Source organism: Hippocampus zosterae, chromosome 15, assembly GCF_025434085.1.
Source record: "Hippocampus zosterae strain Florida chromosome 15, ASM2543408v3, whole genome shotgun sequence".
NCBI lineage: Eukaryota > Metazoa > Chordata > Actinopteri > Syngnathiformes > Syngnathidae > Hippocampus > Hippocampus zosterae.
This window is the reverse complement of record NC_067465.1, coordinates 1,471,811-1,486,355: the sequence shown is the minus strand read 5'-3', so window position 1 is coordinate 1,486,355 and position 14,545 is coordinate 1,471,811. Positions and strand designations below refer to the sequence as shown.

The following is a 14,545-nucleotide window of genomic DNA, read 5'->3' as shown; positions in this document are numbered from 1 at the left end:
CAACCCCCCCCCCCCCCCCCCCCCCCCACGAATAAAGCTCCGCGGTGGGGTGCTGCGGGGCTTACCTTGGTCGCAGGTGCAGCGTCTCCTGCGCCGTCTGCAAGATGCATGGGTGGATTTACAAGTAGAAGAAGCTTCCTCCGCTGGTGGTGTAATCCAGTGGCAGGCCGGCTCCGATGGGAAAGGAGGCTGTGCCTTAGAGAGGGGGGTGCATGTCACGCGGGACCGCCGTCCCGCGGCTCCTCGACGTCTTTTAGGGGGGGGGGGGGGGGCAGAGATGGTCGCTCGGTTGGTCGGGCGGCTTCAGGTAGTGAAGCTTTATGTCATTGGGAGCCACTGTCTTCTTTCTGCCTGAATGTCCTCCTCCTTCAACCCCCCCCTCCCTCCCAGCTCCCTCCTTCCTCCCTCCTTCCTCCCTCTCATGCACACGCCGAAGCTCTTCCCCGCCACCACCCTCCTCCCCCCGACGTATGACGTGATGCAGGCGAAGTCTCCTATAGCAACCGTACCCCCCCCCCCCTTACCGATAGCACCCCCCTGATATTCTCAAACTAGACCGCTGGCTGGTACAATCATGACAAAGAAAGCCTTTTTAAAAAATGGACTGTCAGAGTAAAATACTTTTTGAAGCTAATATTGAATACATTTGACTTCGAATAATCGGGTTGCGTTGACTTTGGTTCCAACGTATAAATGCTTCGTTTTATTGATTTTTCAAGGATTTAAAAAAAAAAAAGGTGGCGAACTGCTGCAATCAAAATGATGCCCCCCCCCCTCCCGTTGAAAAGTGCAATCGATCAACGGATTTAAACGGCTGTCTTATTGGTTCATTACACGCTACTAAAAATAAAGAAATGAATAAAAAAATAAAATGATATGCTCGTGTTCCATTGACACGGCTGGATGAAGGCTTTGTTTCTAGAAATCCAAGCTTTCATTGGTGTTCATCCAAAAACATGAAAATGATTACGCTGATCATATATTGTGGAACTTGGCCAGGGTGCGTCGAATACTTTTGCTCGTGACAAGCCCGCCACCTAGTGGCCATTTGCTGTTATAACGCTTTATAGCAGAAGACGATCAAAGGCCTTCCGGTTCTTTTTACCCCCAAAACAAATAAATATATGAAACTGTGCGTTTAGACAAGGGATATATTTCATGTAATTATTTCATATTTATTCATTCAGAATTATTTGCAACACACCTGATTCAAATGATCATCAGCAAGCTCTGCAGAAGCCTGATATTGAACCTGTTCATTTGAATCAGGTGTGCTGCAACAGGGAGACTTGGGGAAAATATGCAGGACGGTGGCCCTCCAGGACCTGAGTTTGACACCCATGGTCTAAATGCCGAGACTGGAATATGTTGCTCAGGTCTTTCACCAGAGAATGGACATGAACCGGGAGCCACACAAAATCTGACCGTTGTCTAAAAAGCAACAGTATCGGCGGCGAACCTAAAACACTTATCAAAAGCGCTCATTTGCACTTCCATCTTAAAATGGAATATTCGCTTCCTAAAATGGCATTATTTAGTCACAAGAGCCTACTCTTCCTGAGGGAGCATTTTTCTTGGTTGCACCGCTTCCAGCGCTTCTCCGCGGAGAACAGATTGCTTTTGTCCAACTCGAGGCCTTCACAATCAATCGTGTCGGCTGACATAACCAATGTTAACAATGGGACCGCGTCTTTTAACTAATCCAATTTCAAATTTTGCCAAGCTAACATAGTTGTATTCATTTGGCGCCAGATGGCTTCGGTGTTTTGTCATTCTGTCCACAAATAAAAGACATCTTTGTTGACCGAGTGCCATCGGGTTCCAGTCACCCCCCAACCCCCCAGCCCGTCACCTTGCCTGAGTGGGAAGTGTGCCACCGTCCCCATTTTCAGAGCAGATACTGGGGGCAAAAGAGCCCTAAAATTAGAACGGGGAGCACCCTTGTCTCTACCGCTGCCCCGCAGCAGTGACGCTCATTACACCCTATTTTTACGATCAATGCACGACCTACAATGATCAGGTTTCTGTTATTCTTTGCGTCAGTAAGCTGCAGTTGAAGTGAGTCGGCCCTGTGCTTGTGTTTGAGCGAAGACACCGGTTTAAAGAACATACAGTACATGTTCTATGGGACTATAGAAAAAAAAAAGCAGCCGAGATGAATTATAAAGAATGAGCAAGAGATGCGGGTGGGCGACAGGTTAGCACGTCCACCTCACCGTCCGGAAGTGCAAGGTTCGATTCGGGCACCGGCACGCCCTTGTGAGGAGGATAAGCGGATTAGAAAATGGATGGAAATCAAAGATGCAATGACCACAGAGTTCCTGCTGCCAGACTGAATTTTATTCAGGCATTTCTCTGACACACACACGATGTTCATACCGGCGAGAAAGAAGAAGGCAGCAACAGTCCGTGGCCTGAAAGTATGTCCATTTTAGAGGATTTTGAGTCGGCATTCAACTCGGTGGGGGCTTCCACCCTGGACACGGAGCAAACATTCAAGAGAATGCAAACAAAAGAAGAGATGATTGAAAATAAGACTGAGTGGCCACAAAGCCATGGATTCAGTTGGAGAGAATTGCGTCCCAGGAAAATCAGTCGTCCGTGACGTGCGTCACAAGTGTCGTGGATGCCGCATGCCGGGTACATGGAAAGCGAGAGTTTGGATGTTAAGGCATTTCTAGGAACCATCTAAATAACAAAAACAAGTCTATAAAGCAGTTCCATGATTAACCTGTTAGAAGCCAATTTGAAGTCGTCCAATTAGTTCACAGTGAAGCTTAGCTTTAAATACTGCCAGACCACATCACCACTTTATTTTTTTTTTTTAAATCTTCGTCTCTCAAAATGACCTGAGGAATTCCAAGTATCAAAGCAAATGATTAGCACATGATAATCGAGAATGATGTTTGTGGCTTTACGTGACAAAACAAGCTAAAGACGTCCACGGTCGGCAAATTTGGCACAGAGAGGTCAACATCCTTCCAAAGAGAATGTCATCAAACGGTAACAAACCGGAGCCAATAAATAAAGATGAGCAAGTACGGCTGCTTGGGTTTGACGAATCATCCGTTCAGAATATCACAAAAAGCAATATCGATCCATGGCTTTCAATTGTCAAGATCTTTGTTGAACGGGTGCGGTCATTCAACGGTGACATATTGTAACTTTTCTTATGCAATGTTGGACTGAACATTTGTGGTGAGACAAAGGAGGAGAAAAGCAAGCGGTGGGCCAAAAGAAGTTCTGTTGCAAAGTAGTTTCATCCTGTAGCGGAGGTCAGTGCAGCTCGATAAAAGCTTCCATCTCTTCCGAGATGAGTCCCCTGTAGGGAAGTTTGTGCTTTTCCACCGCACGAGCCGCCAGGCACTGAAGGGTGATGTAGTTGAGCGGGTAAAGAGCCGGGTCACCCATATTGTGCTCGTCTAATAGCTCGTAGGGCGCCTTCTTCTGCGCGTTGGTGGCGTCAAAGTGCGCCCCGGCCTTCATGAGAAGCGCCATGATCTCCGGACAGCCGTTGCCGGCGGCCACGTGCAGCGGCGTGTTGTTCTCGCAGTCCCGCGCGTCCACGTCGGCGCCGCACTCCAGGAGAAGCGACGCCACCGCCTGCGAGGGGAATCGCCCCACCGGGTAGCGGCCCACCGACGTGGTTTCCTTATCCACGGCCATGTGGAGCGGCGTGAAGCCGCAACGGCCGCGCGGATTTAGCTTCAGAAGGCGGTAGACCGTGTGCTTCTTCTGGTGCTCCTGCTCGGGGTTGCACTCCAGCTTCTCCAGCAGAAAGATGAGATGGAGGATAATGGCGAGCGCCTTGGTGAACTGAGGGGCCTCCGGCGGATTGTCCTTCTGCGCCACGGCTCGCTCCACCTCCCGCACGCTTTTAGCCAACACCGTCATCAGATCGTGGAAGGTGACGCGTGTCGACAGGGTACCTTTGGCGCGGTCTTGGAGGACGAAGGAGAAGAGCTCGGCGAAGGACAAGAAACTCGAGGCCGTCATGGGGCTGAGCGGGTCCAGGTTGCTCTGCTGCATGTCCAAAGCGTATTTCCACAAGCTGATGCATCTTTCAAAATTGCCAGAGTCCGCGTAGACGGCTCCCCTGTAGCGGATGTAATAGGAGGTGTCCGGGTGGGACGGTCCCAGGATGCGCTCGCGAACCAACAAGGCCTGCATCCTCATCTCGTCGGGGTCTGTGATCAGAGCTTCCAGCTCCTCCGCGCTGTTCACCTCCTGCGCACAGCCATAGGCAGGAACGGGGGGCCCCGGTGGGGGCTTGGTCAGGCACCCTGCTTTTTCCCCTGGCTGCCTCAGCTCCATGGCCCGTCTCCAGTACTTCATCGCTCCCAATAGATCCCGTTTTTTATCCACAAAAGTGGCTCCGAGCAGCTCGAGCGCATCGATGCGTTCCTCCCTGGAGGCGCGGGGCTGGTGGGCAAGGTACTCCACGATGTTGGTGTGTCCCGTAACACTGGCGGCGAGGAGAGGGGTCATCCCGTAACCATCCCTGTCCATGCGAGCGCTACACTTTAACAACATCTTCATGATGTCCAGGCTGCCGGACTCGGCACAGTCGTGGAGGGCCGTGTTTCCTTTGACGCTTTTACGGTTGACGTCAGCACCGCGGTCCAGGAGAAACTTGGCGATCTCCTTGTGGCCCTTGTAGCAGGAGATCATGAGGCAGGTGTGGCCGTGTCTATTGGCCACCTCCATGTCAGCCCTGTGCTCCACCAGATAGCGGACGATTTCCAAGTGGCCGTCGAAGCAGGCGGCTCGGAGCGGAGTGGAGTTAGTTAGCGTCGCGTTGTTCACCGATGCCCCGTGTTTTAAGAGGGTCTTGACCACCGGCAGGTGACCGGCAGCCGAAGCCGCCCACAACGGAGGCGCTCCTTCGATAGTCTCGCCGTCAAAGTTCACCGAGCCCCCGAGTTCGACGTTAGCTCTACAATGTTCAAGGAGGTAATCTACGACCTCTAAATGTCCATATCGCGACGCTATCAAAAGAGGAGTACCTCCCTGTGTTTTCTCTTCGGCTAAGGCTTCGAGCTCTTCGGGAGTTTTGTTGCTCAGCAACTTCTGGATAAGTTTCAGCTTACCATCTCTGGCCGCGTTGAACACCGCCGTCGTTATATCCATTGTTAAAGGCTCCGTGTTGCCTCACAGGACATCAACCCCATAACCACGAGTTTACCACCAAAAAGGTGAGTATGGCTTCAAAAGAGCGAATTTTAGTCCGGGCTCTGCTACGAGCTCTCATCTTTCTTCCATTTTGAGGGCGCTGGCAAGATGGCGTTTGTGTTGCTTGACAGCTCTGTGTTTACCGTGGCCGCGGTGCATTGTGGGCGACGTAGTTTTCACCATGGACGGGCACACGCCGTGTGCCGTGATAATAAACGACAGCTCCCACAATGCAATGGGAATTAACAAAAAAACATCCAGCTGATGGGTTCTTTTGGATTTCGAACAATCAAGGTACACTTAGTGTCTTCGTGAACTGAGACATGTCACGTCAATGCGACGTTAACAGTGGGGAAACCCGACGCTCCCTTCGATATGCCACACTGACGTTCAATTTTGAAGCGTATGTGTACAGTATGTTTCGTGAAAAGGTATTCGGGTCGTAAATATTGTATACTCAAAGGCTACTTTGAGTTTGGTTAGGTACTTAAATACTGAGTCAGTTAAAATATACTGCACATAAAAGCTTGATAAAACATGTACCCACATATTTATTCAAGATGCAATGCAGATATACTGGATTTAAAAGTCAAATCCCATGAAATTGTCATTAACTGTGATTCTTTCGAGTTCCATTCGAGGGCGCCCACGTACCAGATTTTGGGAATGACTGTTTATTGTATTCCCTTGGAGGCCATTAAAATCTCTATAAATTACCAACCTCAACATACCGTAGTAACTACTGTTGGCAGTTCTCGCTGCCCTTTACGCTGCGAGGCATATTTCAATCGGATATTTCTCTCCTAATATTAAGATAAGATATCCTTTATTTGTCCCACACTGGGGAAATTTACAGCCTACAGCAGCAAGAATGTGGGTAGAAAGAAGAAAAAAGAAAAAAACAAACACCGTTCAATTAAGTGCAATATAAATACAAAATTGATAAATCGCAGTGTTATTTACAATTGTTTTTCACATCATTTAATTATTATTATTTTATTTTTTTATTCAGCAGCCTGACAGCAGTCGGTAGGAACGGGCGTCGGTATCTCTCCTTCTTGCAGTGCAGGTGTAACAGTCTCTGTTACATTAAGCAAGGAGTTGGAATTCACAGAGACAAAATGTTGTGCCCATAAGCGAGATTAAGCCGCTCAAATGTCTTCCAGCTTCCTCTCGACCCGCAGGATCACTTCTGGAGATTTGTGTGTTTGGGGGGGAAAAAAACATGAGCAAAACCTTTTAAATACATGAAATAGGCTAATACGCGACAAAGCACTTATAATAATAATCAAATAATCAAAGCTGCAATTCAAAACTGACAGAAAACATAAATAAAGCATTGTTCTTTGGAACATAGATGAACGTATTATTTCGACAACAAGTCACAGCAGCCTGAGGGGTGTTACATTCAGTAGCTAACACATTACCAAATACGATGTCTGTCAAAAAGGAAGAGGGCATAATAATTCATTTGACAAAGCACAATTGATACAATATCATTTGGCATCATTGCAGGAATACCGATCCCATGTAAACTAGACCATTACAACTAATTGAAAACAGCGATACACTGTGCACTTCAGATACACAAATAAGGTTCCACTTTTTTTTTTTTTTATGTAAACTGTAGTTAAACCGGTTTTTGGTTTGGCTTTTAGTGTGCTAGATAGGATTCCTTTCACCCTCTGAAGTGGAATGAAGGCGGTAAAGGAAGGGCTCTGAGGATGAAATGCTGCTTGTTTCTCACCAAAGTCTTGACAGGGATTTCCCTACAGGCCTGTGAGCAGTTCACTCAGCAGCACTTCCCTTTCTCCAAGAAGCACGTCTCTCTTCAAACTGGTTCCCTTGTTCATGACTTTGATCTTAATGGCCAGACTTTTGACTTGCGCCTTCGGCAGTGAGTCAAAAAAAAAGTCCTCGTTAAAAATGGGATTCCTGCTATTCTTTATAATGGTGCTTCTCTGTTTCTGTTTCTTGCCGGGTTTCAGGTAGAGTGCCACACAGCAGTTGATGCTCTTCAGTTCTGTCTGCTTGCCATAAATGGCCTCCGCCGTTAGCACGCGAACCCTCAGCCGTGCCGCCTCTGGGTCGTAGTGCGTACTAAGTCTGAGTGTCCCGCCCTTGTGCAGGTTAATGGTGTGCTCACGCTGCAAAGGGTCACATGCCAAGGCCCTCGAGCTGCTAGTCCTGCATTTGCGCAGTGCCGGAGAGGTAGGGCAACGCATACGCCGCCGCTGCATGTTGGGGCTGTTGTCGGCAGAGCTGCAATCATCCGTTGAGAGAGAGCTGTGGCGGGCCAGGGAGCGTTTGGCACGAGATACCTCAAGACAGACGAGAAACACAAGTATAAACTGGCAATACAGAGAAATGTTGTTATTTCTTGGCCCGTTTCTACAGCATGCAGTTAGCTAGCGAGCGTTAGCTAGCGAGCGTTAGCTAGCGAGCGTTAGCTAGCGAGCGTTAGCTAGCGAGCGTTAGCTAGCGAGCGTTAGCTAGCGAGCGTTAGCTAGCGAGCGTTAGCTAGCGAGCGTTAGCTAGCGAGCGTTAGCTAGCGAGCGTTAGCTAGCGAGCGTTAGCTAGCGAGCGTTAGCTAGCGAGCGTTAGCTAGCGAGCGTTAGCTAGCGAGCGTTAGCTAGCGTTTTCCCTTGTTGCCTCAATTTACAGAACGGCTCGGTGTCATCATTTGAATTCCCAAAGAGGAATCGATGCCGTCGACTAGCCATGAGAAGCACTGGAAGCCCGTTAGGTTGTACGCAAGGTTTTGAGCTCGCGCCACTCATCGCAGCGTGTTAAGGCTCGCGATGACCCGGTGGGATATATTTCAAGCACCAGAGGATTCATTCTGATAACATGCAGGATTGCATAGGCACTATGATTCAGCTCAATCATGGAAGAACATAAACAAGTTATAAGGAGCCAGTTGAGGTACAGCCATGTCTATTTCTGCCTCCATGTCAACTGCCTTCATTTCAAAAAGGCAAAAAAAAATTAAAAAAATAAAGTCAACCCCTTGCCTTGGCTTGCGTCTCTTGTGTGATGGAGCGCAGGAGGGAGGCCGAGCGGGACAGCAGAGGAGAGTTAAAAGGGGACGAGTTCGCCGAGGAGCAGGTGTCACTCTCTCCGCCGCTGAAGTAGCGGTAGGGGTTGGTGTTGGCCGGGGCTAGGTGAGTCCCCCCTTGGGAGCGCCTCTGGGAGATCGGGGAGGTGAGAGGGCTGCTGGGGTCGCTGTGGAACAGGCTCTCCTTGCGCCGGGTATGAGGAGATTCCACCAAGGTGGAAAAACCATAGGAGGTCTGGGCCTTAGGGACGTATGGCAGTGACATGGCGGTCTGTGACTGAGGATCTGCGTTGGTGTTGGCGTCCAAAGTCCCTGCGGCCGGCTCGTCCGCACTCTCTATTTGGATGACGTGACGGTTTGCCGACTTTTGGAGACTGCGCGTGTCCCCTCCGAAACGGGAAAAGAGGCGAGGGCTGCAGGCGTTTTTGCTGCTGCTGCGAGCTCTGGGGCTCTGCACGCAGATGACATGATCGGAGGTGGACGGTCGCAAGGCGGAGCGGTGCCGAGGCTTGGGGGTTGCTGATTCCTCTGGTGGGCAGCAGATGAGTTTGGGCGGGATGAAAAAATCTGGAATTTTCTCAGGGGTGAGCACGTTGGCGTATACAGACACGGGAATGGCCTCGGCGGTCTGTGGGGGCTGAGATTGCGTTCCACTGCTCTCCATTTTGCTACGTAGCTTCTCCAGTAGCCACATGTCCACCGAGTCGTGTCAAACCACCAAGATCTGCATTCACAAATCAGTCATTATTATTATAATTTTTTTTCACAAAAAGGAATATCAGAGCTTGTTAATGGAATTTGATTGTACACTACAGCAAGGTGATTCAAAAGTAACCGTTATATTTTAAAAGTACTTGTATGCATTCTCATTTTGGTGTGTGATTTGTGTTTACCAACCTTTAGTGAGCCAAGGCATCCATTTTGCATTAGAAAATGTCGCGGAACACCACCAAATAAAATGTTCACGAAAGGTACAGGAACTGAAATCAACACTGAAAAAAAATATGGTGTTTTGAATTTACTCTTCTTTTTTTTGTCAAGTTGCTCGACATTCTCATTCACTGGGTCGATTTCTTCTTGTATCAAGGGTACATTTTGGCATTCATACTGTGGTAGAGAATGAATCTACCCATAATCCTGTCCAAAGTTATTCCACACCGCTCATTTATCAAATGATCAAATATTAAATGACAAACACACACATATATACAAAAAAAGAGAAAACATTGAAATAAATGTGAAGTGATTCAAAATATTCAGTTACTAATTAGAGGAACGTAAATACAATCGCAAAATGCACACGAAAAAATCCTGAAAACTTAAAGTTAATCATGCTTTCAACAGCAATCAATGACTTCAAATGCACGGTTTGATATTTATACAGAAAAAATGCTCTCGCAAATATACATTCCATCACACTCCCGACCATTTGATAACAACTTTTTTTTTTACGTGCAAGCAACGATATGAACAGCATCCGCGAATTCCTTTTCAACCCATTACGAACAAAGTAGAAGTTTCTTGAACAATTTTCCTTTTCGCCAAACGTACCCGATGACTGCAGAACTTCTGGTTCCCTCCGAGCAGTCGAGAAGTGATGCGCGCGAGCCGATCCGGGGTTGCTTGTTGTGCGATTCAATATTCGTCTGCTTCCAAGTGTGATCCAGAAGCGCTGGGGAAGGAAAAGCAGCGAGATCAGGCGCCCGTTTTATTAAAAAGATGAGCTGCGCTCAAGCAGCAGCCGATGGGGACCACCGGGATTTAGCTCGAGAGCAAAATCTCGTTAAACTTCCCAATATTTTGATCACAATCCAATTGAAAATCTTCTGCAAATAATCTCACGGCGGCAGTTTGGAAGCTGCACGTCGCTGTGACTTCAGTCGGCTTTTGCGCTGAAGCCCGACTCCTTTTATTGTGTGCGGTGGTCATGGGAGGTTACTGGAACCGGAACAGTGTAACGCAACGCGTAGAGTGTCAAACACACCGGAGTCCTTAATTGCACCATTCCATTGTTTGCAAGTATTTGTGAAGCATTCAGAATTGAAAACATTACAACAATGGAAATGTATGGTTTAAGTGGAAAAGTGCCGATACTTCTTATTCCACTGGTACCAGGTCAATTAGGCGGCGTGTCAACGGATCATTAATTAGATAGATAGATAGATAGATAGATAGATAGATAGATAGATAGATAGATAGATAGATAGATAGATAGATAGATAGATAGATAGATAGATAGATAGATAGATAGATAGATAGATAGATAGATAGATAGATAGATAGATAGATAGATAGATAGATAGATAGATAGATAGATAGATAGATAGATAGATAGATAGTCGTTCAGTGCAATTATTGGTGACAAATGAATCGCTTGCATGATGAACTTGTGTCATCGTCACCCGCTTCATAATCTGTCCGGCATTGGATCAATTTTCAGTTCAGCAAACAATCAAATAAATAAATAAATAAATAACTGTAAAAAGCCCGATAAATACAAATATTTTTCCCCAAATTAGATTAATAACTATTTCCGAGATATGTAATATTATATTTGGGAACATACCTTTAAGTGCAATACTTAAAGATAATAATAAACAATGATTTGTTTTCTCCGAATGACCTGCAGAAGTGCAGAATCTCGCAGTGCATTCTCCATTTGTTTATGAACAGTAAATCAGCATGTATTGTATTGTAAATGGGCCATGAAGGCCGTCCAGCAAAACAGACAGGGTTCAATCATCAATTCCGATTAAATAAAACTACAAACAACCTTGTGAGTGACACTGATTCGATATGCGAACCTGAACTCGTCATCAAACCCGAGATGACAGCTTCAATGCAAAACCTGTTGCAGGGAGGGGCTGTGGATTCCAAATCTGTTGAATCCAAAGTGTGGCAAATCATGTGGATTGATACTGTATATTTGTTGTTTCTATCTTGATACGTTTGTGTTTGATGAAAGCCAGAAACATGTCCAACTGAGCCTTTTGCCCGCTGTTAAACGTGGAGGTGGATGAGCAGCAATCTCGTAGGTGTCAACTGGAGCAGTCACCGCTTTTTCCTGTGTTTAAATAATACAAACCTCATATATATACTGTACTCATGTATACTTTTCATAATACTGAACGACTGTAAATGTTATCGTTTAAATGTACGTTTTGGAACCTTGAAGGCAAACACTTGCAAGAAACGGAAACATGTTTTTGTGCCAAGCAGTAAAGGTAGATTTACGTGGCCCATCTAATTTTCCCTCTGAAAATAGAACAAAGTCCATTAGGGGTTAGTGAAGCCTCATTAGACAGTAGGATGAATCATCCTGTGCGCTCGCCATCCATTTAGCTTTCTGAACACTCATTTCGTTTCAAATTACGTCGAAATGTGAAAGTGTCAAGGCAGTAACATTTGACACATGCATGTGGATGTAAAAAAAACGTTTGGGCAGATTGAAATTGAGTGCTTCAGGCGGACACCTCAGGAAAAGTGGTGGTCCTCCTCAGATTTTGTGCTGGTCGCTCGATGCAGTATTCTCCAAAGCAACACCCTTGCTTTGATTCCAGCTCCCTTGTCCCCTCTCAGAACAAGCGAGCAGGCGGGGGAATAAAGAGAAGTGGCAGTAAAACAGGCCAAAATACCGATATCAGGGGTTGAGGCAGACCAAGGGACTAATTACATACAAGGTGTCATTTCACCAAATGCGCAAAGTTAGAAATAAGTCTTTAGTAAATATTCAAGACATTAGATTTTGTTTTTTATTTTTTTTTTGCTGAAAGGCCACAAACAAGCTTTGACTGCAAAAACACACAAACACGCACACACATACAAAAAAAAAAAAAAACAAGTCATCATTGCATTTTAGGCATCAAGGGGAAGAGGACAGATGCTGCGGCACCAAACACCCCCAACCTCCACACATCCCCGTGACGCGATTGTACGTTTTAATTGGTTCAAAGTTGCTAAAATGCTGATAAATGAGGCATCCGACTGCAAGTCTTCCGATTCTTCCCACACACTCCTCAAACCAACGTGCTGAAAAAAATCACTGCAATTATTGCTCCATTTAAGTCTCTCCTCCAGTACACCACAAGCACCGCCAATATGTGCACACGGCCCAGCAAATGATGCAAAAAAATGGCCACTCTTTCATTGGCAGAGTACTTTAGAGACAACCATCGCTGCATCCAAAGTGCTGTATGTCAAGTAAAAATCAGACATATACAAACAAAGACAGCTAAAGCGATAATACTCACAGGCGTGAATTCTTTATCCTCTGTGGAGAATGAATAATATTACTGCAGCTTACTGTGCGTGAGTGACCTATTCCTGTACGTCTAGATGATGCTGCACCTATGGTAGTCACACTACCAACACAATGACCATTGAATTGAAAATGACAACAACAACAACAAAATCTGCTTAACTCTTTACAATGCATGTCCTGTAATTATTTCACTTATGTTAAACGCAGATTGCGAAATATGTGTTAGTTTACGAGCGCGGTCATGATTGCCTGTGTGCAGACTTGCAATCCACTGTCAAACAATATGATTTATTTTTGCCCCTGCTCGTGTTAAATGGCTCAGTGTACAAGGAGGAAGAAAAAAAAGAATTGTTTGAGTCCACCTACATGTTTGTGCATCAGCCTTCGTTAGTGAGTATTTACTCTGTGATCTTTGACGGGTGAGGCTCTATACAGCAAAACCGTTCCCACATCACAGCTTCATCTGTTATACAGTACTCTGTAAGATTTGTTTTTTTCCTCACTACGTGTATGGAATAAATGAAGCGAGTTCTCAGGTATTTTAAAATAGCAACAGATGCTTGATTGAGTCACTGCTATTTTTAGCAGATGTTATGGTTTTTGACAAGTTAATCATTCATCTAGTTAAGGGACGGAGGTTACTTTTGGAATCTTGCAAGTAGTTGCTGGGCTTTCTTGACTTGACTGAATTATCTAACCATCTTGACTCTGTCATGTCAAGAAAGAACGCTACTTTGGCCAACGATTTAACGATGCAAGCTTTCATAGCCAACTGTAGGATCTTGAAACTTTATTCTCGGCAAACCTAAAAAGCGAAGTCAAAGAAGTTTGAGTCATATCCCGGCTGGAAGGACGACTGTGAGGACAGAATAGTTGAGTCATGCACAAAAGCAGCAGGAGGATCGTGCTGATTTCGAAAGCGCCGGGGCGCTCTAATTCGGAGAATGTTGGAGATGAAAAATCTCCTGGTGGCAATTGGCTTTAAATTCATCCTGGACCGAGGACGGAAATTATCATGCGCGATGTGACTCAGAATTTCTGTTGTTGAGGTCTCTGTTTAGAATAGGCGATGTGTTCATTTATAAAAGATGGGCTTTGCGCTGTTGTTTCAGCTAAATTACGCTAAGCCTTTAACTGTTTCAGGTCATTTCGGGAAACGGCCTCGGTTTCATTTTTTGCGTGTCCTCACATACAGCTCGGTGACGAGACACCTTTGAATTGTGTACCCTCGCCACTTTGTCATCGCGTTGGGTCCTTGCGACTCGATCCAAAGTTTCCTCAAACTCACTCGCTTTTTTTTTTTAGCCCTCGTACGATCACATCTAAGGAAATTGGAGCCATTTATAAAATGGTCAACGAAGTAAAAATATCCGCAAAGTAAAATGAGGGCCACGGCCTACGAGTCTGTCCGTTTCATCCTTCGTTCATCCTCCCGCTCATGCGATCGAAAAACAACCGAGTGTATGTTTTGTTGTTTATCGAATAGCTTTGTGTCACAGTGTTGACATATGGACGAAACATTTCCAACAACGGTGCTTCGTAAAATATCACAGTGTCTCTGCCTGGGCGACATATTTGTGAGATCTCGCTAAGAAAACTCGACAAACGTGCGCAGGCTGGCATCAGACTCCTTCACCAGCTGCACTGAAATCCCCTTTAAGGCTCTTTAAAGTCCATCACGCCATCTGGTCAGGGGCCAGCGGCAACCAAGGTAAACAGTCATCAAGCGCGCTCTCCGCTAAAGAGAGAGTCATTTCTATGTCGGCCTTCCGGCGGAGACACCCGTTTGAGGAGGAGCGCATATGCGAACCAAAAGAGCAGACGACTGCAGAGTACATAGAACAAGTAAACATGGCGGAACAGAATATTGGACAGATGGAGATGGGGTGAAGACGGGACAAGACGGAGGATGCAGAAACGAAGCACGGGCCTGTACCATCTGTAAGACAGTTGGGATGAAACACAGTAGCTTATTGACGAGGCGGTAACGAGAACACCGAAAGGAGGAAAGTCTTTTGATTTCAACTCGCTGCAGTCAACGCAGATATTTTCCA

General features: G+C 46.2%; 3 protein-coding genes across 10 annotated transcripts in view; all 3 read right to left on the bottom strand.

Moving 5' to 3' along the window:
• LOC127616131 (receptor-type tyrosine-protein phosphatase S-like) overlaps positions 1–387 on the bottom strand; it is a 73,329-nt gene extending 72,942 nt beyond the window's left edge. For 5 of the 8 annotated variants that reach the window (XM_052087553.1, XM_052087554.1, XM_052087557.1 and 2 more), the window contains exon 1: positions 66–384. The gene's annotated coding sequence lies outside the window, so the exon portion shown is untranslated. Of the gene's footprint in view, positions 1–65 lie in introns of all 8 variants that reach the window. The other 3 variants (XM_052087551.1, XM_052087552.1, XM_052087556.1) reach the window with 2 other exon arrangements.
• Positions 388–2,318: 1,931 nt separating this feature from the next.
• On the bottom strand, positions 2,319–5,317 carry fem1a (fem-1 homolog a). Its single transcript, XM_052087582.1, has one exon. It carries the CDS (start codon positions 5,128–5,130, stop codon positions 3,277–3,279), a length of 1,854 nt encoding a protein of 617 aa, XP_051943542.1. The 5' UTR covers positions 5,131–5,317; the 3' UTR covers positions 2,319–3,276.
• Positions 5,318–5,981: 664 nt separating this feature from the next.
• On the bottom strand, positions 5,982–10,159 carry LOC127616150 (C2 calcium-dependent domain-containing protein 4C-like). Its single transcript, XM_052087590.1, has 2 exons — positions 8,187–10,159; positions 5,982–7,493 (listed from the first exon to the last, which is right to left on the bottom strand). Exons 1-2 carry the CDS (start codon positions 8,922–8,924, stop codon positions 6,942–6,944), a joined length of 1,290 nt encoding a protein of 429 aa, XP_051943550.1. The 5' UTR covers positions 8,925–10,159; the 3' UTR covers positions 5,982–6,941.
• Positions 10,160–14,545: the final 4,386 nt, after the last annotated feature.